The sequence below is a fragment of the Mycteria americana genome, chromosome 12 (assembly GCF_035582795.1).
Source record: "Mycteria americana isolate JAX WOST 10 ecotype Jacksonville Zoo and Gardens chromosome 12, USCA_MyAme_1.0, whole genome shotgun sequence".
In the NCBI taxonomy this organism is placed as follows: domain Eukaryota; kingdom Metazoa; phylum Chordata; class Aves; order Ciconiiformes; family Ciconiidae; genus Mycteria; species Mycteria americana.
The window spans coordinates 2,629,863-2,655,367 of record NC_134376.1 but is presented as its reverse complement, the minus strand read 5'-3'; the positions used below and the strand labels follow the sequence as shown (position 1 = coordinate 2,655,367).

The window sequence follows — 25,505 nt, the reverse complement described above, 5'->3', positions numbered from 1 at the left end:
TGGTCAGCAAAGTGCATCCTGAACTCTGAAAAAGTGCCCTTCTCAGTTACGCTCTGGTTTTGTAAGATGATACCAGAAAGTGAGAGTCATTCTGAGGGGTTTGGCCTGCTAAAGAGACTGGAAGGAGTGGGTGACTCTGGATCAGGCCCTGGGTTAGCTTGCTCCATCCTGGGGAAATCTACTGTGGACTCCTTGGTGCAGTGTATGCCTGAGCTGGAGGTAGCTCGGGTGCTGGTGGAGGCAAGCTGCCTGGTGCATAGGAATGCAAGTGTTTGTGCTGTTCTTGCAGGAAAAAATAAACCCTGAACTGACAGAAGACACTGATGAGTGCATTGCCCAAAGTTTGCAAATCCAGGAGTCAGGTTTGCTCAGGAGGAAAGCGGCTTCTCCTGAGCAAGATGCAGAGTCTTGCAGCTCTGTTGGTGACTGAGACGCTGCCCGCTTGCCTGGCTAACAGCGGTGCTCAGCAGCTGCCTGCTCAGACTTTCTTTTGCCATTCCAGCATCCCTTTGGGTAAGACCCTTCTCTCTTTCCTGGCTGGGCTGGCATGAACCTTGCAGACACCCAGGAGCACAGCTTTACAGAACGTTTGGAGAGGCTGAGGTGGATGCAGTACTGTTGCTCGAGCGGACTCAGTGCCTTGGACCCCATGGCGTGGTTGAACCCAGCATGCCGTGTAAGCGGGTCCCCCCAGCATAGGCTGACTTACTAACCGATGAATTCTAGTTCACGTAACAGAACTGCTCTGACAGCCTCTTGCCAGGAAGAAGCTGCAGGATGAACAAGAGAAGCAATTAACCTTGCCCCATGCCCCAGCAGTGCAGCGAGCATGCCAGCCAGTGCCCAAGGTGGAAGGAAACTTGTTTGACCATGTTTACCTGGAGGGAGTGGGAAGATGGAGAGTGGAAAATCCCCAAACACGAGGCCAAAGGGAGAGGAGTTTCAGAATAGGGGTTAAGGAAGAGGAAGAAAAGCACAGGCTTTGGGGGCAAAAGGGACTTCCCCCCCCCCCCCCCCAACTAAGCCAAGATCAAAGGGGAGGTTCCTGGAGAAGGGAACAGGGTCTGTGTTGTCATCAATTTAAGGATACAGTTTCTCAAGAGGAATTCAGGGAGAGGAAGCAATGACAAGCTGATAAATAACTTCCCTTTTTTCCCCCTAGATCTATGCATCTCCTGTGTTGCTGAAATCCTTTGCAGAATCTGTCTTTACTTTCACCTGCTGCATGTGTCTGGTAGCCTACAGGGTGAAGCCTCTCGAAGGCTTAGCTGGTGCCTTGGGAGAGTAGGTCTAGACAATTTGGTGGTGGGGTTGGAGAAGCAGGTGCTGCTTAAGGGATGTACCCTTCCAAGGTGCTCCAAAAGATGCTGGAGACGAGTGGAGAGGGAGCACGGTGCGAGACAGCGGCTCAGCTTGGGGAGTGTCCAGGAGAGGGAGCTGGATCCGGGACGGAGCAGCACGTCTAGGAAATGCTGCACACGTGTGAGCAATAAACGGCGCTCGCTGGACATGGGCCCCGATGGCTTTGGGAGGGCGATGGATCGAACCGTAGGTGGAACTGTCAGGATTTGGTTTGGGTTAGAGGAGTTCTTCATCAAATTAGGGCTGTTGCTGATGGGATTTAGTTGTGAAATCATAATATGTGAAATACCAGCAGTGCAGCGTCTTGCGAGAAATCGGTGCTCTGGGAGAAAACCACTGTGGAGCCCAAACTGGGCAATCTTTAGATGTGCAGTTCATGCCAACCTATAATGCAGTCTTTGCTGCTTTCAGACTTAAAAAGGCTGTACAGTATTTTGTACATACAATGTGTACTTTTCTGCAATTGCTATAGTTTCTTTTTCCTAATTTACCCTTTCCTTGTTTATCTTGCATACTGCGCAGGGGTCTAATTTAGATTTTTTTGGGAAAAAAACCTGCTTAGCAGTTATGGGTTGGGGCAGCAATTTCTGTAGCATTTAGAGGTGAATTTGATTAGCACTTTTGGAAAACTGTGCAGCAAATTGCAGTGCTAATCAAGGGAAATCAAGCCATGGAGTTTTAAGGCAGAGTTGGTCTTTAGTTTTTTTTTAAAACCGAAAATGAAGATATTAAGTTGTCTGAGGCTCAGAAGCATTATATTTCTGCCTGTTTCATGTGTCAGGCTTTCTGATTCTACAGTTGTGCCGAACAGAGTGTTGGTAGAAAAATATGAATACTCTAAAGTATAAACCACTTAATTTGCGGTCCAAAGCTGATTCTTTAGTGTTGTGATCAGTTTTTTCTCTTGTCCCTCCCTGTCCATAACCAAGTAAAATATTTTGTGTGTCTTTTATTAGTTTGCAAAATCCTTCACTGTGTGTAAAAGATGGATGGAAAGAGATGCAACCAATTAAACCCCCAACTTTATTGTGTTTCAGGATCTGTTGTAATCAATGGGAACCCTCCCAGTGACCTCAGATATGCATTGGATTGTGAGTTTTAGTGGTTTTTCACATGAGAACAAAATACACGCCATGTGCAAAGTGATGGAGTGAGTGTTAAGTGGATTAACTGAAATCCACTGGAGACCTTTGTGTGTGTCTGGGGGGAACAGGACATTTATTTTTATTCCCTGGGGCTGCAGGCTTTGGGTTGCTAGTCGAACTTCAACAAAAGGGGAAGCCAGGCCTGAACTCGGGGTATAGTTTCAAGTAGACTTTCCACCCATGTTCCCAGTGAGAGCCACCACCCAGATGAACACCAGAATTCTTGTTTGCAGAATGGCAGTATTCAGATAAGGAAGGAAACAGATTTGATCATTAACTTAGGAAGACTGGGGGGAGACAGATTGGGCTTTCGCAAGAGCTCCGGTATTGCTGCATGTGACGTGGCTGGTGTTTGGATAATGTTTGGAAGATGGGCAAGTTAGCTGCTGGGAGCAAAATGTATGGAGCATAATCAGGAAATGTTGGCCTTCGTCATTTTTTTCTGAGAAATGGAGATTACTGCAGTTACGAACTGCAAATTGGTAACTGGAGGAGATTCCTAAAATATGAGATAATCCCTAGAAGCCGACCAACTTTCTCTGTAGAACATCAAATTCTAGGTCTATAATCTGTAATTAAATTGCTTATGTGCTGTTAAAAAAAGCATCTGGCTGTTCTAAGATTGTCCAGTGCAAGAGCATAGACACTATAAATGAGAGAGCTGTAGTGACATGTAAAAAGCAGCAATTTAGAGGACAGGAAAGTATTAAGACTTTGTATTTCCAACCTACCAGTATGTGAGAGGATCCAGAAGGTCACCTCATAGCATAACTACTGTCTTTTGCAATTGCGGTGGATAACCATTAACCATTACGCTGCCAGAAGAATTAAGGTGTCCTTTAGATGCCTCTTAAATGGTGTGTATGAGTTTAAGCTGTCTCATTAACAATATTTTGGAATATTAAGTGTTTTCAATCTAAGGAAAAAATCCAATGCTTGATAGATGCACAGATAGTGTTTTGTAAAAATTGAGGTATGTTGTCCTCTAAGTCAACGTATAACCTTGCAGGCACAATCTGCTGTGGGTTATTTGTACTGGGAGCAGCAGACATTGTAACTCACCATCAACAACAAAACCCATACTGGAGCTGTTGTCTATTTACACTGCAAAACGTTTTGTGAAACTGAAATAGGAGGGGTCAGAAAGTACAGCTATGTCTTTGCTTCTGCAAAGCTGAAGGGAGTTGTGTGTGCTCTTCTGGCTGCTTCAGCTCTGCTCCCCAGTATCTGTGCGTGGACAGAGGGTTTCTCGGTATCTCCTTTCCAAGTGCTTTTTGTAGAAAGGAAATTCTGTCTGAAAGTCTTGAAATTAATGCATTACTTTCACTTGTATGCTGCAGTGCAATTAAGCTGTTTTCCTCATCTGCATTAGGAGATGAATAGCGTATGTGACTAACCTAGGGTCACACAGAGTCTAACAGAGCTGGGCTGAGCCTCCTGTTTCTACATCGGGTCAGGTCGCTCAGTTACAGGGAGCTTTTCCCAGAAGTGCACTGTTGAGTTTGCCTGAAGCAAGTGGCATGTCCCTTACAGCTGTTGAGAAGAACATTATCTCAAAACAGACTCTGTGCCATTTCCTGGTGTGAAGGCAGAGACAGTATTAATAGAATTCCTCTGCCTTCTGCATTGTGGTTAGTAGAAATGACTGTCTTGTATTTTAATGGAGATGAGGACATGTGAATAAATTCCTTCCCGAGGCATGAATATACTTCTGTAATTCTGAACTCAAAATATGTACTTCAGCCTGGATGATTTCTAATACCGTTTTTGTTTTTTTTTTCCCCTCTCCTTGTTTTCCTCTAGTTGTGGCCTTCCTGGTGGCGTATCATCAAAACAAGCAGCTAATAGGAGAGAAGGGGCTGCTCCCTTGTAAACTGTACCTGCAGAATGTCAAAAAGTATTTCAAAGGGAAGATAAACCTGGATGCTCTGAGCTACGCACCAACAATCATCTGGTTTCTGGACTGGTCAGACATGGACAGCATCTTGGACTACCTCTCCCTGTTTGGCCTGGCAACTTCAGCCTTTGTGTTGGTAACTGGATGTGCAAACATGGTCCTCATGGCTGTCCTGTGGGTTCTCTACCTCTCGTTGGTCAATGTTGGACAGATCTGGTAGGTTAACAATCTCTCCGCTTTGTTTTTCTCTGTAATCTCTTGCTGTTTGTTGTATGCATTGACTTTCTATTACCATTTGAGGTTGGTAATCTGGTAAGGAGCGATGTAGGAATCTGAGATAACGAAAGCATTTGGCAGAAATGAGTTATGGGCATGCTCCTGCTTTCTCTCCTACCTGGGATATCTGCTCTGATTTCTGTTGTCCTCTGTGAGAGGCAAATTGGCTGCATAATGTGCCATGCTACACGTTGTCCCTGCTGTGGAGAACTTTCCCTCATGGCTGTTGCAAGGGAATTCCCCTAGTACTTACCTTTGAGATGGTTTCTCAATTTTCAGTTCTATCCAGAGGAGAACTGGAACACTCAGGATGAGTACATAAAACCTGTGGAGAAAAAGTAAAGGAGAAATAGTGTCTGCACATCGCCTTGCTGCAGGGAAAGACTGCGACGCAAAGTGAAAGGTTTTCAGTGGACCTCACAGTTGTCAAGGCATCAATTACTTTTAAGAGGATGGGCCCTTAGGAAACCACATTTTATTAGCTGACCTCTTCAAGTACCTCTCTGCCTGTAGCAGAGGTAATATGGTAACTTTGGGGAGGTAAAAAGTCATGCCATGAAGGGGTGCCCCAGCTGTGAACATGGTACAGCCGTGTCACTGAGATGTTCTGGCTCTACAACACATTACAGGACACCTTCTGTATAGATGAGCTCGGTGAATTTAATTTTAAGATGTGCATGTGCTTGGGCAGCCCTGCGTCTTGTCCTGTCCCATTCATTCCTATCCTACTCCAGATGGTATGTAAGTGGGTGAAGGATAACAGCTTCAGTTTTCTGAAAAGCTCTATTCTCTGAGCTCTTAACTCAGCGTGAACTTAGGACTCTGAAAGCAAGCCACAAAATTTGAAAAATAACTTGGTGGATAGTTTTCCATTGCCCATTTCCAAGTTATTCCAAAATCGCTTGTCTGTTTTTCTAGATGCTTTATGTTACAGGGCAAGAATTCAAGCATCGTCCTGCTCTCATTTCCAGAGATACAGGAGCCTGTGTCATTGTAGCAGTGAAATCTGGATGTGTTCCTTGGCTTCTTTCCCTTTGCGTTTCTGTTTGTGGGGGGAAAAAAAACCCTAACAACCTCCCCCTCAAGTTGCAAAGGTTTTGTAGCTGAAAGCTGGACCTGCAGTGACTGCCGAGGCTGAAGGTTTGATCTGGCTTGCTCCTGAAGTAGTGGGCTAACTAAGACATTAGCATGACAGGCTTTCTTTGTTAGTGCCCACAAGGTGCTCTGGAGCGCTCTGTGTACTGGTGCCGCTGCTGTAGCAGTGTTATAATGTCATTATAGTTTTGATTTAAAAAAAAAAAAAAGCTAGCTGGAATGTGTTCTCTGTGTGTCGGGCAGTTGCGTTCTGTGCTGGTGCTCTGCTCCCAGTTGCTTTTTCTGGTACAGGCAGACTGAAGGCAGAGGTGTGATGTCTTCTCCGCTGGTGCTGGAGGGGTGACAGTCCTGCAGAACTCTTGAGTTTTTGCCAAAAGAAATCCAGTTGTGCCTGTTGAATACGTGGCTGTTTTGTCATATTTCAGGCCTTTAAGGGAGAGGCAAAGGGTGGGCGATAGAGAGGGGAGCCTTTTTCCACTGCTGCAGTGAACCACCACCGGTGTCCAGCAGACCATGTCCAAATGCCTCTTCCTGAGGGTGGTTAGAAGCTCACGGCCAAGCGTTAGGTCTCTGCAGCTCTGAAGACAATGAGCTGGCCAGCAGGAATGCAAGCAGAGCCCAGAGTTTGCCTTTTGTGGATGCTGTGGTTGAAAGGAATTGACTCTTGATATTTGAGATAAGGCTATGTTTTTTCCTCCTTTGCTACTTCAGGTTTGGAGTTTAAAAGTTACTCTGGCACAGGCAGGTGACTCCTGGTATACAGCAATAACACACCAAGGGAATGGGTCAAGTTCTTCTGGGGAAGGGTGGGGGGGGATAGGAGGCGTTGCCTCAACTTCATCTTTTCTTAATTGTGGCATCAAATATGTTACACAGGAAATTAGGTTCTTCTTGTAAAGGGGTGAGGGAAAAGAATCAAAGCAACCCAGCAGTACAGTTCATTCAGCTGTGGTTACATTTTTCATTAGATCCTCCGAAATGGGTCACTGGGTGGTCAAAGCCATATTATTATTGTGCATACAGTGTGACATTCAGTTCCTGGAGAAGAGGATGCTGGGTGGCTAGGAACTTACACTGCAAGTAAACATGGGGAAAGAGCAAAGGGGGATTAACTAATTTCTCACCGTCCTTCAGGGAATTGGGTATGGCACGAGGGATGAGCTGAGAGTACCTGAAATCTCATGAATTCTGCTGCTGATCGTGGGTGGGTGGCAGCATTGGCCTTAAAACTAAGGCTGGCTTTAAAACTCCCTTTTCACACTGGTTTGTAGTGGGGTTAGATGGTCCATTAACTTTGTCTTACTCCCAAATTTGGGCCAACTGAGAGGTTTTGATGAGTTCTGATTGTTCTCCAAAGCATCTGTTGAAGACCACAGTGACTTCTTATAAAGGGGGGAAAGGACAACGTCGTCAGGCATTCCTGATCAGAGTTACGAGATAGCTCAGCAAAGAGGCGTCTGAAATGAGGAAGAAATTCCTCCTGTGGCCACATTGTTTTGTAGTTATTGTATGGTCTTTCTTAGTGTTCCTCTGCAGCCGGCAGGCGTGGGCTCCTGCGAGCCGGCACTGCTGGGCTCGGCACGGCCCCGTGGGCTGATCCGATCCAGAAAAATCCCTTGCAGTAGTTGCCTGGGAAGCCAGTTCAAGCAAGATATGGGGTGATAAGGAGGAAGAGAGTTCTCTTCTTTAGGCCAGTGAGGAAGAATTTATTCCTTTTATCGCCTTTTCTTTTTCTATTTTAATTTTAAATGTTTCTATTTGTTTTGGGCTGGAGTCTCCAGATACCGGGCGCTGCTGAAGGAGCAAGTCTTTCAACTGCTGTCCAGCTGGCTTGGGCTCAGAGTCAGAGGAAGCTTTAGAAGAGCAAACAGTCTCCTTTGAAGGGCAGGACACGTTGCCTGCCTGCCCTGGTACTGCCGACCTCCACCTGTGAGCTGGGGAATACGCTGTGTGCCTGGGGACAGCTGAGCCTGCTGTGACAGCACGGCAAGGGACCAGCTAAAGGTCTTTGAGGGAGTTACAACCCTGGAGAAAGCTGCTCCTGGAACGGGCTGATGTGAGCTCTTTGTGATGGATTTTGCGGGATAAGGATTACTTTGACGACCTAAAATCCTGAGAACTGGGGCCAGGATGTTGTCCTGGCCCTGAATTCTTGACTTTGCCAGTTTACCCTTGGCTCTGCCAAAGTGCAGGTGAACTGTCTGAAATCAGATGCACTTCGGTGGGTCTCAAAACTAGGTTAGCTTTCAGAGAACAGCGTATTAATTTTGGCACCTGTGAAATGCAGGGCCAAGATCGCCTTTGCCAAGTTTGACAGTGGAATGCACAGGGAAGCTTTTGTAATTCTGGGCACTCTGTTCCCAAAACAGCTGCGGTATTCGGCGTCTGCTCAGACTAAACCTGGATGTTTTCTCTGGGTCGTGGGGCATGGGTATGATGGTGCTGCACTTGCATCACAAGCTCAGTGCGTCTGTCTTAAAATACTGGATTTTTTTTTTTCCCCCTCTCTGCCATTTTGAACTTTTCCTTATGAAGTAGGAGGAGACTGTCAAGAATCCAAAAATCTGCCAGTGCAAAAAAATACATAATGTCTGACCCATAGGCTGGGTGAAGTGCTTGATCATTATGTTAATTTTAGCCTTCATTTTTCTTCTAATTTCTGCAGACTATGCCTAATTTCAGCAAAACAATAATAGTAAAAAGTGGTCTCAGTTTAAGTATAATAGAAGCTATTTAATGAAGCTAAAGTTGCTTAAAAAGATTTTGTGGGAATTCCCCATACTTCCCCGTCCATTTTGCAGGCTGCAAGTCCTGCTTGTCTCGGTTCAGTCACTGGAAGAACAGCGCAGCTCTGCAGGTCCAATACAAATGGCTTTGCCTTTCTCCCCGCTTCCTCCCTCCTGAATATTAATATAATGGATTGTCGTACATTTAAACAAGAATGGGAAAAGCCGCCCCTTTGTTTAAAAGTAAAAATACTTGTTGCAGGTGACCTCATGAAACTTCCATTTGTGGTTTTATTCCCTGCGGTTTCTGCTGGGGCATATGTCTGCAGAGATGGACCGTCAGCAGTAGAGGTCCTTTGTTAGGACAAGCTCTCCGGGAGAGGTGTTCCGGCAGAAGTTGAATCATTTTTGTACCAGAATAACTCATGCACTTCTAAAGTGAATTCGTAATTCTGGAATAAAATCACTTTTATCCCACAGTAAGGTGTCTCCAGAGAGCTATTACATTTTCTTATATAAACAAACTTTTAAACTACTCTGCCACTGATCTCCTGTTTCTTCTTCTGTTGTTTCCTCAGTGAACACCCCCCACCCCCCCCCAGCATTTTCAAATGTCATCTGAAAACCCTTCCTTTCCCTTGGTTATCGTGTTGTTTCATTTTACAAAGCATATTGCCCACTGTTAGAGAGAATTCAGTGATACAGTTTGTAAGACACTTGATACAAAAGCTAGAATTGTGGTTTTTAAAATCCTATTGCCTTTTTTTCTTTCACGACTAAGATTCTGGTAGAGTTACAAGAGCTCAAGGGAATAGGTTAAACAAGCCAATAAATAAAACGTTATAGCATGAGGTGGCTACAGGGTTCTTTTCAGTGTGTTCTTCCCTTGTGGAAAATGTTGGTGGAGCTACTGCTAACAGGTATTTAGGGTAAAATAAGACTAAGCAGCACACCTTTTTTTCTGCAAGGAATATGAAAGCCAATAGTGCTTCACCACTGTACGACCCCAGAGATGGCGGGCAAGTGCCGTTTGAGCTGTGCTCACGTGCCCTTCGAAGCCTGCGTGCCCAGGTGGTTTCCAAGAAGTTGCAGATGCTGCAAGACTTTTCTAGAGCATGGAGGGAAGGACATGCCTCTCTCTGGCCCCAAATGCCTGGTGTTTTTTCATGTTTAGCTGATTGAACAGAATATTAATAGCTTTTAACTTTACTGTTAAGGACTTACTGGAGGGACAGGTATACTGCAGGTCATGAAAGAGTGTCTCTGAGGCATGTAATTTAATTGCAATTAAATTACCATCTTCAGAAGTTCATTTACAACAGAGAAAGAAGAAAGACTTGTATGTCATGGAGGTTTTGTGGTTTATATGTCTCATTAAAAACCACTTGACCTATGCAGGACTTTAATCACAGTCTTCTGTGTGCTAGCGGATGAACTGGTGACTGGTTCAGGCTGAACTTCATTAAATGCTGGGGGGCTGATGAGATGCTCAGGGCTGTGTTTTCACTCTCCAGGAGGGCATTAGTAGCCATTAAATGGGCCTCTTCCCCACTTTCTTTCCTCTTATATTCTACAGCTTTGGTTTTTCAGTCTAAAGCACTTGGGTTTTTGTCTAGTGTCATCCTATCCAGTAAAGGTTAGAAACAGATCTCTTCTGAGTTTCTTATTCCAGCTTGTAAAACAGCCAGCGTGTGAATTGTGGCCTAGATTTGGCAAAACATCATTCCCATTTTTAAGTGCACTGGTTTGTGACCCTCTTATGATGAGGGCACAGCACTTAAGGAGATATTCATTTTAGGATTAGGAGAGTCCTAGTCTGACATGCAAAATACAGATGGAAGAATCCCCCTTTGAGCTTCCAGGAGACCAGATCCAGATCCAGGGTGAATGAACGTATGCACACGGGTGCATTTGAGCTAATGCACATTTTATTAAGTAGCATGGGTAATTCGGTAAGACTTTTTTGACTGCCCCCAAGCAAGCAAACACTAAAAGATCAGAAGCTGTGCAAGTAGGGAATAGGAACTTGCATGTCCTGGGTTTCATCAGTACACGTGGTTCACTTGGGAAGTTCTCTGAGACCTCACTGTACAGGCAGGAATGGATGTGTCGGGCTGTATTTAACTGTGTGACCTTGGCAAGGTCTTTCCATCAGTCTATATCCTGCTTTATCTGCCTGTCTGGAAGTAATACAAGCTTGTACTGAGGGACTGTAAGACTTAATTGATATCAGCTTTACAGATATTAAAGTTTGAAGTGCAAGCAAAAATGAATGTTGTGGCTGAATCCAGTGTACAATTTTGTGTATTTAAAAAAAAATAGTATCTAGGATTTTAGATGAATCGCATTAACAAATATCACCTTGATGCATATGCTAAATTGGAGTCATCTGAAGTTTGCTAGGGGCTTTGCAAATAACCCGCTTGCAAAGAACCCTTTTTGCAGCCTGGCTTTATTTTTCTAGCTCTCCAAAATATCCCAATGACAACAACAACAAGAAAACTTAGAATATCTTATTCCTTTATCTGGCCCTGGCCTTGGCAATAAACCTCAGGAATTTCTTTGTTATTGTGGATCGCAGCCTCGCATCCCTTTTACTCCAAACTCCCCTCCCTCTTTCCCCAGAAAGAAAAGATTATCTCTAGAAACGTAAACCAAAAGTTGAAGGATCTCAGGGGGTCATCCTTCCTGTCAAGGGAGCTGCTTTTTGGCACTTCCTACTCGCACAGAAGAGAGGAAGCGGATCGGTTTCAAAGAATGCTGTGAGCAGCCGTGAGCAGTTGATAGGACATACTACTGAAAACAAAGATTAATACCATGTGACACTGTTGCCTTGCAGTACAACTGGGAACTAATGAGGCTAATGAGAACCATATTTTTCTTTGAGAGATTAAAATTTAATCATGGCTGATGTCAGAAATGAATCATTTAGTGTTTTCCCCCCCCCGCCCTCGGCATGTGTAAGGCTTCCCCTCCCTGCCCTAGGCTGGCTTTCGGTTTAGCAGCAGTCCTTGAGAGGGGCCAGCCCCTTGCCATCTACTCGCCTGGCATTCAGCATGGCTGGGAAGGAGGAGGGTGATGCCGTGGATGGCTGGCCTTCCTTAGTCCCCAAGACCTGTAAATGTGTGCTCTGCAACGTGAGGTTACTTGTCTTGGTTGAGACAGTTGAGTTAAATGCAGGTAGCAATGGCTTGTATGCCATTAATTTAGGCTGGGTTTTTTAAAGGGGCGAGTAGGGGCAAAGAATGCAGTTGCCATAGGATGTCCAAGGAGGTTTGAGTGTGCTCCTGCCCACATCTACTCCAAAAACCGTGCATTAGTCTGTGAGAGTGGTGTGGACTGGAAAGGCAGGCGGAGATGAACCTGATTAAGAAGCCAGGTCCGGCTATGACATGAATTTGAGAAGATCTGCATGAGCTGTCAGTAGAAGAGGAGCTGCCAAAAGCCTTAAGGGCTGTCAAGGGACGCTTCGGTGGGGTCTCGGGCTGCACCGGGTCTGGTCGCTGCCTGCTTCTGTGAATATATTCCTGGAGAAGAACTGACCTGCGGCAAGTCTAACTTGCCATTGAAACATGATATGAAAAACAAGAGAAGAGGCTTTGGTAAAATGGTGTGCTGGGGTTTTTTGAGCAGCTGCAGCATGGAGATTGCAGCGTTACTGCTGAGGCTGTTCATTTGGTAGCAAGTAGTGCCTCTAAGATTAATGTCATCTGCATAATGTGCATACTTGTAGGAACTTAAATAGGTTTAAAAAGAGGGAAACTAAGGAGGAATTTAAATATTTTACATTGATTGGTTGCATGTATTGTTTTGACTTGCTGTAATTCCTGGCTTTGCTTCACTTAATAATAGCACCTTTGGAGGATGGTTTTTCATTTAAATCTGCTGTAAGATAGCCAGAGATCTATAAAAATTAATTCACTGTATGTAGAAGAGATTGTGACTTTGTCTACAGTAGAAAACAGCATTGTGCTGAGGGTCCCCTTAAGGTGTGTGTAGGGGCTGTAGCGTTCTGTCCGTACCGCAGCGTGCCCCGGGTGTTCGGGTGCTGTCTGCCGCTGCTCCCATGAGCATCCCATTGCCAGCCAGCTCCTTCTGCCCCAACACGTGCTCTGTCTGTTAAATGTGCACTGTGGAACTGCCCTCTGAGTCCTGGTTCATAACCTTTTATCACGTTAATCCCAGTAATAGCTTCTGTCTAAATGTCAGGACTGTTACCTGTATCTAGTATTAAGAAAACATAGAAACGCAGTGGTGTGTGTCTGCTGCTTCGCTTTGCAGAAAGCCTGACAAAATGACTTAACGTCGTAGAGCGTAATGCTTTGATAGCACAACAAATGTCAGCAAAAGGCACGTAGCGATATTCTTCCACCTCCTTCCTGCTTCCCCTGCCCCTAACTTGATTTCATGAGAAGACCATGTTAAAACGTCAGCGGCAATTGGAATGGGATATGGGGTAAAGCCGTCACGCAGGGAGCTGCGTATACTCTATGGCCAGTTAATAACACCCCCCTGTTTCCTTTGCACAAACTGTCTCTAGATTCCAATCACTTCTGCAAATCACGGCCGATGAGAAAATGAGAGCAAAGAAATTATCAGAAGATTATGTGGTTAGTGGCGTGGCTGTGCAGTGTCTGATGTACCACAGGGCTTTGCCAGAGACCGAGACAAATATTTTTTAATTGCTTATTATCTGGCACATCTAATTGCCAGCTGTATCCAGTATGTAGACTTGGGTATTGATTCCACAGCTGAAAGATTTAGGAAAAGAATGAATAATGGTTTGGGGTTTTTTTTTGTTGGGTTTTTTTTTTTGGTTGTGTTTTTTTTTTTTTTTTTTAAACTGTAACTTGCCGGATAGCTTCATGCACCCAGTCTGGTCCAGCACACGTTCATGTTGTTTAACTCATCTAACTTCTCAAACAGCTGTGGTTGGAAAGAATGTTAATACAGTGATTGGTACAGCCGAAAAGCAATCAGGGGTTAGGGAAGGGTCCAAGCCGTGGTGGGATCTGTGTTTACTAACTTCCCTAAGGGTCTTAATCCAGAAATTTATTCTTGAGAACAGTGTTTGCTACCAGTGGTGCCGGCTCATCACTGGGCTGGGGTTACTGCACAGCCAGAGTTATTTGCAGGGCTGAGCTGCAGGGCAGTTACTGGAGAAATGTTCCAGGTCTGTCTGGGTGAACAGCAGCTCTGTCCTGGAGAAGGGGAGGCAAGCGACTGCAAAAACAAGCAAGCTCTCTTGGGGGAAGGGTCTGGGGTAGAAAGTAGGTGGAAACTTGCATTAGAATAACTCATGTCTTTATGAACTTGGTGTAGAGGAAATGACCATGCTTTCACTGAAATCCATAGCCTTGCTGCAGACTTCTTCATTTAATGGGGTATCGCACTCAGTCTGCAGAATGGTTGGCGGTGGGGGGCCAACCTTTGGAGAGAGATTCATTAATGCAATTAAATGATTCTCTTCTTTTTTTTTTTTTTTTTCCTTCTTCTAATCAAGGAATGGAATTACTGACATGCAGTTTTCCTGGGATTTTATCTGCCAGCATGCTGGCAGCAGAAATACAAAACCTTTCTGCTGCTGGTCTTGAAAAAGCAGGATTGCAGCGCTCGTTTCGTGCTGCCTCCCCGTGCATGCACGCACACCCAAACACCGCAGTGCGACTGACCTCTTGTTCTAGGGCTTGAGTGTGTTCAAGCCGATGCTGACCACTTTATTTTCCATCAGTGTCTGTTTCCACTTGCCACGCATGTGCTTTTCAACCTTATTTCTGCCTAGGGAAATGCAGCGATTTCGGCAGGTCGGGCAGCCTGGCGTGGCTCCTGCCAGGCTCTGGCAGGGCAAAGCGGGGTGGAGGAGCTGCGGTGCTGCTGCGGTCGCCTTCCTGCTGCCGGCTCCCATTCTCACCTTTCCTGCCTTGGACTCACCGTTCGGCTTAAGGAGCAGCTCAGAGCAGGGTTCCCGAGGCTGCCATTTCAGCATCTGGTTTTGGCACTGGAAGGATTTAACCAAAGCAAACTTCACTTGAGTTTGGCAAATTCTGCAGTCGCGTAAGCCAGGGTTTGTAATAATTTTTAGCTTTGGAAATGAGATGGACAGAACAATTGGCGAATGCCGGGGCTTAGCTGGGTAATTCGCATTTGGTCTCTTAACCAAGCCTGGTTCCCTGCCTCGCAAGGGGAAAATAAAGTGGTGCTTCGATGGCTTGCCGCCTGGGAGCTGCCGCTTGCTCGGCCGTGGGGAGAGCCGTGCGGCAGTGCCCGACCGCGTTGCGGCTGCGCGGAGTGGGCGCGGGTGTGAGCACCCGGCGTGGCTCCAGGAGGGTGGCCGTCCCGTTCCTCATCAGCTGGTTGGCTCCAGCTCTGCTCAGGCACCTTTCCCAGCACCATGTGCGAACCAAGGAGTAAACCTCATCCTCGAGCGCTCTTTTTTTAATGTTATCCCTGTTCCTTCCATTTAAATGTGGATGTTGTAATTACAGAGCGCAGAATCCCAGTTTTTAAAGAGATCTGTGACCACAATAAAGTGAATCCAGAAACCAGACGAGTGGTTTCATTTACTACCATTCCAGCTTATTTCCTCCCCCCACGACCGCTGTGCAATACTAAAGGCTTGGCAGCAACTGAAACCAGCTGTCAAAAATGTTTCGTACCCCCACACTTTTAAGTTAATGATGTTCTGAAATTAATGGTGCACTAGACTAATTCTGTCATCTCATTTTGATGGACTCTCAGTCTCTTGCAAGTGATGTTTGCCAACTGGCTTCTTTGTTTTGAGGCAGCACGCTGAGGAAGTGGATCCCCAGGTGCCAGGTACTGTACATATATATACATTGAAAAGATGGGTGTTTTTGTCCTGAAGTGTTTACAGCTTTAATTTGGTTGGTATATTGTGGTTCACCAAACAAGCTTTCAGGCACGTAAACCAGTAACTTTTAGGAGCGTCATGTGCAAGACAGCAGTGGATGAGGTTTTCCAGTTCTCGGAGCTGGGAGGTGTCAGCCAGCATCTCGGGTCTGGTTGTCACATTGCGCTGGAAGTGGCTACGGCCCCACGCCGGGCAGAGAAGAGGCACGAGCTTCGGCAGCAGGGAAGAAAGTGGCCTGTTGTGGTGAAAAGCTGAAGGACCTGCGTTTGATTAGTTGAGAAAAAGGAAAACTGGGAAAGGAGACAAAGATCCTCAAGTGCCTGAAAGCAGCAGAGAGGATGGAAATTAGCTGTTCTCTGTGCTCGCTGTCTCCGCGTGGATAGGACAAGAAGCTGGTGGTTTACATGGTGGAGAGGAAGATACAGGTTAGACACAAGGAAAAGCCTTCTAAATGTACATATGGAGGAACACTGGGCTGAGTACCTGGAGAGGGAGGTGGGGTCTCCATCGCTGCTTAGACAGGAGTCTGTCAGAGGTGATTCCCACAGTCAGTCCTGTCTTGGGGCAGCTGGATTTTCCACATTTTCTATACTTCCATGGCTTAGCCCTTTTTTTCTCCCCTAATGCAATGCCTGGATTTATGGTAGGCAGCATCCAGCTTTCCCTGTTACTGAAATCTTGGAAGGAAGCTCTTCACTCTGCCAGTTGTGTGTCCATTTGATTGACCGTTGCAGTCTGAGGCTGCTGCTGTCTCCTGGGGAGATGATCCCCTGCTTCCTCCTCTCCCTGGCTGGGTACTGGAGGGAAGGCCAGGGTAGTTAATATGTCCCATTTCCATCCTTCACAGGGAAGGGGTACCTCACAGTGTAGCTTCTACCTGGTTTCTGTTGTGCAGAGGTGCTGCTGTGGAAACCTCGTTACAGCAGATTTTGGAGCCGTATCCTGATGGAGAATAGAAAATGTGTCTGTACTACCCAAATACCTTTTCCCCCATCCCAAGTTATACAGCCCAGAGAATGAGAGAGATTCCTAATGGAGATGAAAGTTGACATCTGGGTTCACTTTTCGTAGAGGATGTTCTCCATGGAGAACAGTGAGAGAAGCTGTTAACACCAGCTGTAGATTAGGGATGCAGCAGGGAATTATCCTGCCTGTGGAAATCAGTTTAGTTGGAAGGATCTTGTGGTGTTGGGCACTGCTGGGATGTGAATGGTGGGTAGGACTGTTTTTTTTTTTTTCTTTTTTTTTGGATTATAAATACAGATGTATTTTCCTAGTAAGCATCAATAGATGTAAGGATAAGAGTTCCTGTCTATGTTCTAGTACTGTTTCTTAATAGACTCTATTTAGAATTTTGTCATGTTTTACAGACTAATAAGAGGGGTCCCTGTCTCAGACAACTCTTGCATGAAATAATCTGTGTGGCTATGGGGTAGGTGAGTGGAGAAGGAATGTAAATTTGTTGGGCAAGTCTGGCTGATCTGCTTTTCCTCCTCCTCAAACAAATAGAAACCATCATCCCGCATGCTTTGCAAGCAGGAAAAAAAAGATGTTATACAGAAAAGGCTGTGTTTTCTGCTGGGTTGGTTTGGGAGCTCCCTGTTCGTTTGCACGGTGGTGCCCGCGTGTGGTTTGGAGACAGGGGAAGCTCTTGCAGAGCCGAGTCTTCAAACCCAGCTTGGCTCCACGCTGCCTTCACCACGGGCACTGACAGCGGAAAGTATTTTCTTCAGGAGTGATGTAGTTTAATGTAGTTTAAACGATGTTTTGCTATCAATTTTTGCTTTCCAGGAATATACTTGAGCTAGAATTAATCAGCATGACAATGTGGTGAAAACAATTTAACCCAAATATTTGATGATGTTTATGATTCCCAGCTGATACTTACAGTCTTTCTAAGTGTGACATGAAGTTTGCCTCTAATGACAAGTCATGGCTAATTACATTGTTTCTCCAACCAGAAAACAGAAATGACATCACATTTTAATTTGATTTAGAAAATCTGAATGGAATATACTTTGAATTTGCAAAATTTCTGGGTTTGACAATGTGCAGATCAAAAGTTACTCTGTTGAAATCTACCAAAAAACCCCAAACCCGCAAAATCAAATCCATGTTTTTACTTGTCATTATCTGTCGGTAATGTTTCAAATGGCAAGGCAGGCAGTAGAAAAAAAAAAATACGTTTTTTTCATAAACACTTCTGTTTACTCCATATAAGCAAGGAAGAGGACCTTGAAAAGGAAAAATGGTGATTAGGTTCCAGACTACAACCTGAAGTCTGCAGGAATTGGGTACCTGCCTGTTTGTACCTATAAAAAATAAAAAAATCCCTGCAAGAAGCCCTGCTGCTTTTATGTATTTGGAGTGGGCCATTTGGTTTGGTTTCCTTGGCATTTGTATCGCAGGCTTCTTCAGAGAAATAAATTCACAAGTGTTTGCCTGTCATCACATGACAAGTTATGGAGCCTAGATTGATGTAATCAGCAACAGACACACGTCAGAAAACTTAATGTGGTTCAGAAGAATACAATATTTTATTAATTCCTCATTTTGCGTGTGTCTCTGTGTGTGTGTTTTAAATGAGCCTCAGGGGGTTCTTAACTTCTGCCAAGAAATAAGAATAATTCGTACAAGTTTATGTTTAACTGCACCACAACTGTGGTGGAGAATAGCAAAGTTAGGTTGCCCTTAATGACAGATATCTTTATAAAGAGCCGCTTTTATTAAGAAAGTTAAAACTTATTGCGCATTTTAAAGTTATTGCTCTCTATACCTCAGTAGCCCTGTATGAAATTGTTGTTAAATATGTAGTAAAATATTTAGATTGATGGATTTTAGAACTATTTGAACTACATGGTATGAGTATGAAATTTGCTCACCTATTCAGGATGTTTTCAGTAAGAGCAAATTTTTCTGAAGATCTTTAAAAGTCTCAGGTGTTTTTTTGTTTTGGGGTTCTGGGTTTTTTGGTTTGGTTTTTGTTTGGGTTTGGTCTTTTGTTTTTTGGTTTTGTTTTTTTTTTTTTGGTTAGTGTAATGCAATATGCTGCAGATACAAATAATAAAGCCCTGATGTGGGATTGAAGCCATAATGGGTATAAACTGTCTGTTGAAGCTGTCTGTTGGAGAACAGCATCTTAAAACTTGTTAACATCTGGGTTTTACTTTTAATCGGAACTGGTAATCTTATAGAAAATCACTATGTTGTAGCTAAGGCTAACTGTAATTTCAATGAGAAGACCAATTAACAAAGCAAATTAAATGATGCACCGGAGTGTGGCGAAAATTCACATGAAAATGACGCAGTAAGCGTGTATCGCTTTTCCTGAGACACTGAGGGTTGGTGAGCATCTAGTACACAGCATGCAACTAGCAGATGGCATGGTGCTAGACTTTTCTGTGTTCAGAAGGGAAGAAAACCCAACGAATAGCTCACCAGCGAGAAGTAATTTCTTGCTTTTCAGCAGTGTGGGCTTCATCAGCGCAGAAGTATGCATTATGCTTTGTGTTTTTAACAACTTCAGTTGTTGCCTTCTGCCTGGGAAGTGCTTAGCATGCTTTGGAAACCATAAATGAATAATCTTGTAGTGGAACCTGGTTAAGCTGCACTATCAACTAGATTGCTCGCTCAGAGGAGTTTCTCAAGTCAGAAGGAAGGTGAGGAGCAGCCCTTTGTGAAGCCTGTCGTGATTTGGGACTGTGCTGTCTCTTCTGGGCATGCTGCTTTAGTGTCTTTATTGAAAGAAGGGTGGCCAATTGCTTGAAGTGCTAAATAACAGCTTAATTTGCCCAGAAATGAGGGAATTTGCTCTTCTTGCATTTCCAGGTAGCAGCAATTTACCATTTAGTGCCTTTGAGTTGCATGTTACATGGTTCAGGCATGTTGCCGTACTCCTTGACAGATGCATTTTGAAACTCAAAATGTGTGAAGTTTGAAATAAAACTACTAGGAGACATAGGTTCCTACAACTGATCAACTGAGATTTTAATTTTTTTGCTTTTTCTTCATTTTGTTTTGCAGGTATTCCTTTGGTAAGTGAATAAAAATGAGAAAAAATCTGCAGTTATAATGTATTGGTGCATTTGTGGGTATGTAGCTTTTACATTACTCTAGCTTGCTTTCTCTATCTCTCTCTGTCAAACGTTTAAATTACGATTGTCTCTATTCTCTGCCTTTCACTGAATTTCTTTCTGCCCATATGCCCTTAAGGAAAGGAGAACTGGTGTAAATTCTGTAAATTGAGATTGAAGGAGACTTGGTGGAAGGGTTGTGTAAGTACCAACAGCATCATTTGGAGGGTGACATTAAAGATGAATAGTTAGATAAGCCTGAGGCAACCAAGCAAAGTGAGGTCCGAAGGACGTCCCCTGGGAGGGAACGTGTTCCTCCTAAATTCCAATTCCTTTTCCACTGGTGATTTGTATGAACTTCAAGAACCTCTTACTCGTATCATCTGCTTTCCCACTGGTGTGTGGTGCAGACGTTACTCCCTTGGAGATGTGGAAGGTTGATTAGTGCTTTGCACAGGTTGGGTTTTTTTCAGCATTAAGTACTCCAACCCACAGCTGGAGTCTAAACAGAAGGTTAGAAATCCCGGTAGAAAACCTCTTTCTCTCTGTGGAAATATGAGGAAAACCGCTAGTGTGCTTCTGATTTTCTGGGAAGTACTGCCGTGGCATAATGTCTTAAAACAGCCTATTTGGCCGTGTCTTCTCATCCTTTCAGCCTGGTGCTCGTGCTGTTGGATGGATGGGTGGAGAAGGATGCTTCATCACTGCGTGGATGAAAAGGGGATTCGTATTCCCAAGTTGTCAGTAGCCAGTCACAAATAGAAATTTGGTTATTCTAATATAAGGCACAAGAATAGTTAAAGTCCATTTGTGTCTGTGTATTATGGAGGCTTGCAAAAGTAATGAGCAAGCATGCCTCCGCCTTCTCCTTCAGGGAATTGCATCGGTCTCCTTGTTTACCAATTGATCGTTTTAATCAGTTGTAAGTGAACGAACTGTTTTAGTGTCTGTGGGGTCCCTGAGATGGTGCTTCACCAAGTGGAGAAGCAGAGGAGTACGGAGAATTGTTTCCACTCCCGTGTGGTTTAGATAATACTTTCACCTTGGATCTGGGTATTTTAACGAGCTGGACTTTACAATATGAATCCAGACTTTTGTTGGGTTAGTGAGGACACCCATCTTAGTTTTAACTCGAGTTACCTTCTGTATGTGTTTTAAACTCTCACTGATGGCTGTAGAAAAACTGCTTTTCGCAAGTGGTGTTTTATCTTTCTTTGGCCTTTCTTTATGTCCCAACTGGATAGCCACCCTATGAGGATTACTGAAGTCCTTTGTACGCAGTAGGGTCTCTCCCTTCCTTGTTTTTGGCTTAAGGGCTACTTCTGAATAAGATGAATGAGATGTAAATCTTGAGTTACTTTTGTTAGAATACAGGAAAACCACAATATTTTTGTTATAATATAGCTGAAACAACAACATTGTCATCCATTGCTGTAGAAGTACATTAAATATTGCTGAGCTCTGGAAGCCTTATTCTTTGGTAGCATCTACTTCAAAGCAAGATCTAAAAAAAAAAAAAAAAAAAAAAAAATTCCTGGAGAGATCTTTGTAAATGCTGACTGTTTCCTATTCCCCTCCAGGAAGTGTGCTTTTTTTGATCCATCTTAGGATGGATTTTGGTAGCCTCTATTAAAACTGCAGGCTGTCCCTATGAATTTTAAAGAACTCCAGAGTCTGGAAATAACAACAAGCTGTTAGGCCAAATGGGATCAACTGGTATTGCCACAGGTTTTGCTCTTTGCTCTTGCTCCTGTCAGGTAACAGTTATTAAAAACACTCCTCACTTCAGGGAATGAACTATGAAACAGCCGTGCAAGAGCTTTCACAGTGCAAAGCACCAGCCACGTTGGACTATTTATCTTTGAAAGGTGAAGAGGTGCTCTGCAATGCAAGTCCTGGAGCGGGCGTCAGCCTGGGGGTTAGTGCTGTTCTGAAATTAGCCAAGCTGTAATAACTTCTTGGCTTTATTTATTGTTATTCGGGTATAAATTTGGCTTTAGATGTAGCGTGGCGTGTTTCAGTGAGCGCGCAGCGGTTTTACATCGGGTCCCTCCCCGTGGATAGGCACAGCTCAGGCGTGCAAGGCTCCCTGCCAGGAGACGGGAGCGCCCGACTTGATGGCCCCGTTCCTTCCCTGCTTTTGGCAGTGCAGTGCTCTGGTTGTTGAGCGTGGACTGTACTCTGGTGGGACTGCTTGTTGGCTGGAGTATGCTGGATTGCTTTGGTGCTTCCTAGCTGGAGCTGAGGCTGCCGGGAGTCTCGGGGATGGATGGGTGGATGGATGTGCCGCCTGTCCTCGGTGGAGCACACCTGCAGGGCCAGCAGCCAGGCAGCTCCTGGAGAGCTGAGCTTCCGTGGCAACTTCATCCTCAGCCTAAATCTCCTCCTTGAGCTTTGCTGTCCCAAGGGCTTTCCTCCATGGCCCTCTCTGTTCGAGCCCCTTTCTAGGTGCCTTGGTGACCTGTGCATGCCACCACGAGCCAGCTGGCCTCTCTCAGCACCCTTGGTCCTGGCTCAGCCCCAGAAATGGCAGGTCTCCCTCTCTCTGAAGGTTGCAGCTGTGGTGCTGGGACTAGAAAGAACCAGCGAGGTCAACTTGTTATTTTATCCTTCTTTAAAATTCAGGACATCTTTTGTCCCTGCTTAGAATGAGACCAAAGCTGCTTCAACAGATTTGTGGTGTTGACAGCTTTGCTGTTTCTGACCCTTTCTCAGCCAGGGTGTGCTCTCCTAGAGCAGTAGTTCCTGATGATGCTTCTGGCTGAGATACCCCCAAGGACTTCTTTTTTTCAGTGGAAGCCTGACTTAATATAGAGATTTATTATCTCTGTTCTAACAGAGGCTTTGAAAAAGGTGATGCTCTTTTACAGGCTTTCTTGTCCTCTTTCTTCTGTTCTGCCTTATTATTGTGTTAAGAAGCCCCAGATATTCAGAAGACAGTTTGACAGCCCGAGGTATGTCCTGAGATACTGGTCGAATGAGACAACAGCGGAGAGCCAAGCAGAGCTGCAGAAAGGCTGCAAAGATCACGTGAGTTGTAATGGACAGGCACGTCTCTCTGTAGAGTAGAAATCCAGGTGTGGTGTGGGAAGATGACGCAACTGTCCAGGGATGTCCAGGGAGATTCTGACTCCACGTTGTTGCCTCCATAGCTGTCGGATACCTCTTGGAGCAGCAAGCTGGATTCCCAGCAAGGAACATGCAGAAAAGACAGAAATGCGTCTGTTTACCTTTTGGCTATCAATGGGATCATTAAACAGAAAGGATTGAGAAGCAGCTGATCTTATTTGATTCTTGATGCACAAAAGTGTCCTATTTGGAGCCAAAGCAAATGTTTCCTTGGGGATCGTTCCAGAGCGCCTTGCTTCTGCACTCTTTGCAGTCCAACTGTATGGCTAGAATTAGAATCATATTTTAAAAGTAAGAGATTTTTTTTTTTCCTCCTACGGTAAACTTTCTTGTTAATTTTGGTATGGAGAGAAGACAATCACTGAAGGTTGAATTAAACTCCTAGTTTTTTTCCATTATCTGTAAACATAGAATAAGCAAATAATTTAGTTCATACCCATGCCTGCCCCCAAATTTTGTATTGCATCTATCATCTCAGAATTTAAGATGAAGTGTGTTTTGATTAGAAGTAGAATAAAAAGTTGAGAGCCGAGTGTATGTAATTCTCCATTACTTGTTAAATCCTCACTCTTTACTTCAATGCAAATTGTTCCGAGGAGGATTTTCTTTTAAAAGGTCTTCAGGGATCTTGAATTTTAGATGTGCATTGACATAAAATGAAATGTTAGAGTGCACAGCTGGGGTTCTGGCTTTTGCTCTACAAGATTGAGATGTTTCTCCTTTGTGAGTGCATGTTTCCAAGGAAGGGGCGAAGTTTTCATATTAGTTGCGCTATACTAGCGAGCAGCACTGCAGTCACAAAAGAAAATGAGAGTAAGTTGAAAAGACTAAGGTCAAACTTCACTAGCACAGGTCCAAAGCTTAGCTTAAAAGCATACTGAGATGGGGATATGTCTGGGCTGAACTGTGCCCAGAGCTAACCCGTCGATTCCTGCAGACCCATCTGCAGCGTCTGCGTGGTTGTGAGGTTGCCCAAGTGCAAGAGAATTCACTGGCAGAGGTTTGCTTTTTCGCATGGCAGCACGTAAGCATCATGCTAGCACCCGGTGGCACTTGTTACTCCGGGAGATCGCTGTACAGATGGCGTGTGGGAGAGACACTGGCAGCGGGACGTGGAGGATGGGTTGGTCTGTGTCATTCCCGAGGAACTTTGTTCTGTTCACAGCAAGAGACCGCAGAGCTGCGGCGTGAGCGTCCCAGCAAGCCCCTGGGAATCGCTGCGGGGTTGAACACCCAGATGGCCATAGGCTGCTATTTATTCATCCTCCCCCCACGCTGAGATGGGAGGGACGGGGCTGCTTACCGACTGTTCCTGTTCCTGGCTAATATTGTGATCTGCTGTTCCTATTTCTCGTGTAAGAGTGGGAAACTTTTCTCTCTGTCTTATTAAATCTATTTTTCAAGCTGTCACTTAACCAGGTCTAGTGACAGAGTCGGATGTTTATGTGGCCCTGGACACTTGAACTCTGGTGTTTTCAATCACAACAGCACCTTTTGCCAGCCGTTGTGAATTAAATACTCCTCGTGACCTTTTACCCTCGCCGCTCTTAAATTCATGCTTTAAAAACAGCTTAATGAGGGGTTTACTGGCCCAATTGGAAGTTTTTATTAAAACCTATTAGTGTGCTAGAGTAGCCTGCCTGAAGGAAACGATTAGCCCAAAGCAACTAAACTTGGAGCTGGCCCCTAGCCACACCAGGTTTTCACTAAACTGTTTCCAGACCCACGTTAACCCTAACACTGCAGCTTGCATGGTATTCATATCCTCTGCTTTAATTTATAGCTTGTCTGATTCTCTCCCCAGCCTTTCTCCATGTTCACGAAAGCATTTTGTTTTAATGTAATTAGACCTGCATTAAAGGGCAACATGCCTTCATTCAGGCCTGACTCGTTTGAGAACCTCAATTCAGTGGAAGTGTTTCCCCAAAGTCCTCTGCTGATGCCGCCCGGGGAAGGAGCTGCCCTACAGATGTGGCGTGGAGCCCGCTTGGACAAAGCCATGATGCTCCCGGGGCCCTGGTTGAGCTTCCCATGAGGAGCATCCCAGCATCAAGCTGGTGAGGCAGCTGCATTGGCGGAGCACCCCGGGGTTTGAAATTAGGCTGTGTTATCTGGAGGACACAAACCTCGGGATAGCACACAGGAGCTGGAGGGTGGAAATCCCGGCTGGCTTCTGCTGCTAACTTCCCATTGGATCTTGGCTTCTTTACACTAAGTCCGTGTTTTATATTCAAAACTGGGCCAGTGGTTCTTGCCCATCTTAAAAATGAACTTCACAATGCTACTGAAGCCCTGTAGCCATTATCTTTGTGTTCTTGTGCTCAAATCGCCATGCAGCTGAGAAAAGCAGGCCAGAGCTCCTACTTGGTAAGAAAATTACCGTAGCGAGTCCCATGCCTCAAAAGTGCTGAGCAACTATCAACTTTGTACGTATTCCCTCCCCGTCCGTGCGCCTGGCTGCTTGTCCAGGCTTCCTGCTATGTCTCCTTCTGAAACCACAGGGTCTTTGGAGAAGGGACTTCCAGTTCTTTTTTTATATTTATATATTTTTGGCACAGTAGCTTGCCTGTTTGTAGATGTCTGTAACTACTGAACTGAAGGCATGAAATAATACAAAACTTATAAGCTATATTTAATGTTTTGCTGGTAGTTTTCTTTGTTGCCTGGCTGCTGAAATGACTGTCCATGTGTTAACGGTACATCCCCAAAGTAACGATACCTCACCCAGGGAGTCACTGATGTACGTACTGAATGCACGTGTCAGGCTTTATGTTTTTCATTGCTAACCTATAATCAGGGAAGGCAAGTTGAAGAGTGAGACACAGACTCTCACTTACAAGACCTTGTTATAGCCTGCAAAGAAGCCAGATTCCCCCCTAATAAGATTACAGATAGTAAATATCAAAATTAATAGAAAAAACCCATGCAGTT

The 25,505-nt window shown here is 44.7% G+C and overlaps 1 protein-coding gene across 3 annotated transcripts in view; it reads left to right on the top strand.

Annotated features, from left to right (window-relative positions):
- Window positions 1–25,505, top strand: part of LMF1 (lipase maturation factor 1) — a 207,722-nt gene that overhangs the window by 6,302 nt on the left and 175,915 nt on the right. For 2 of the 3 annotated variants that reach the window (XM_075515558.1, XM_075515559.1), the window contains exons 2-3: window positions 4,311–4,620; window positions 19,396–19,406. In XM_075515558.1, the coding sequence (XP_075371673.1) occupies window positions 4,311–4,620; window positions 19,396–19,406 (321 nt within the window). Of the gene's footprint in view, window positions 1–4,310; window positions 4,621–19,395; window positions 19,407–25,505 lie in introns of those variants that run through there. The other variant, XM_075515561.1, reaches the window with a different exon arrangement.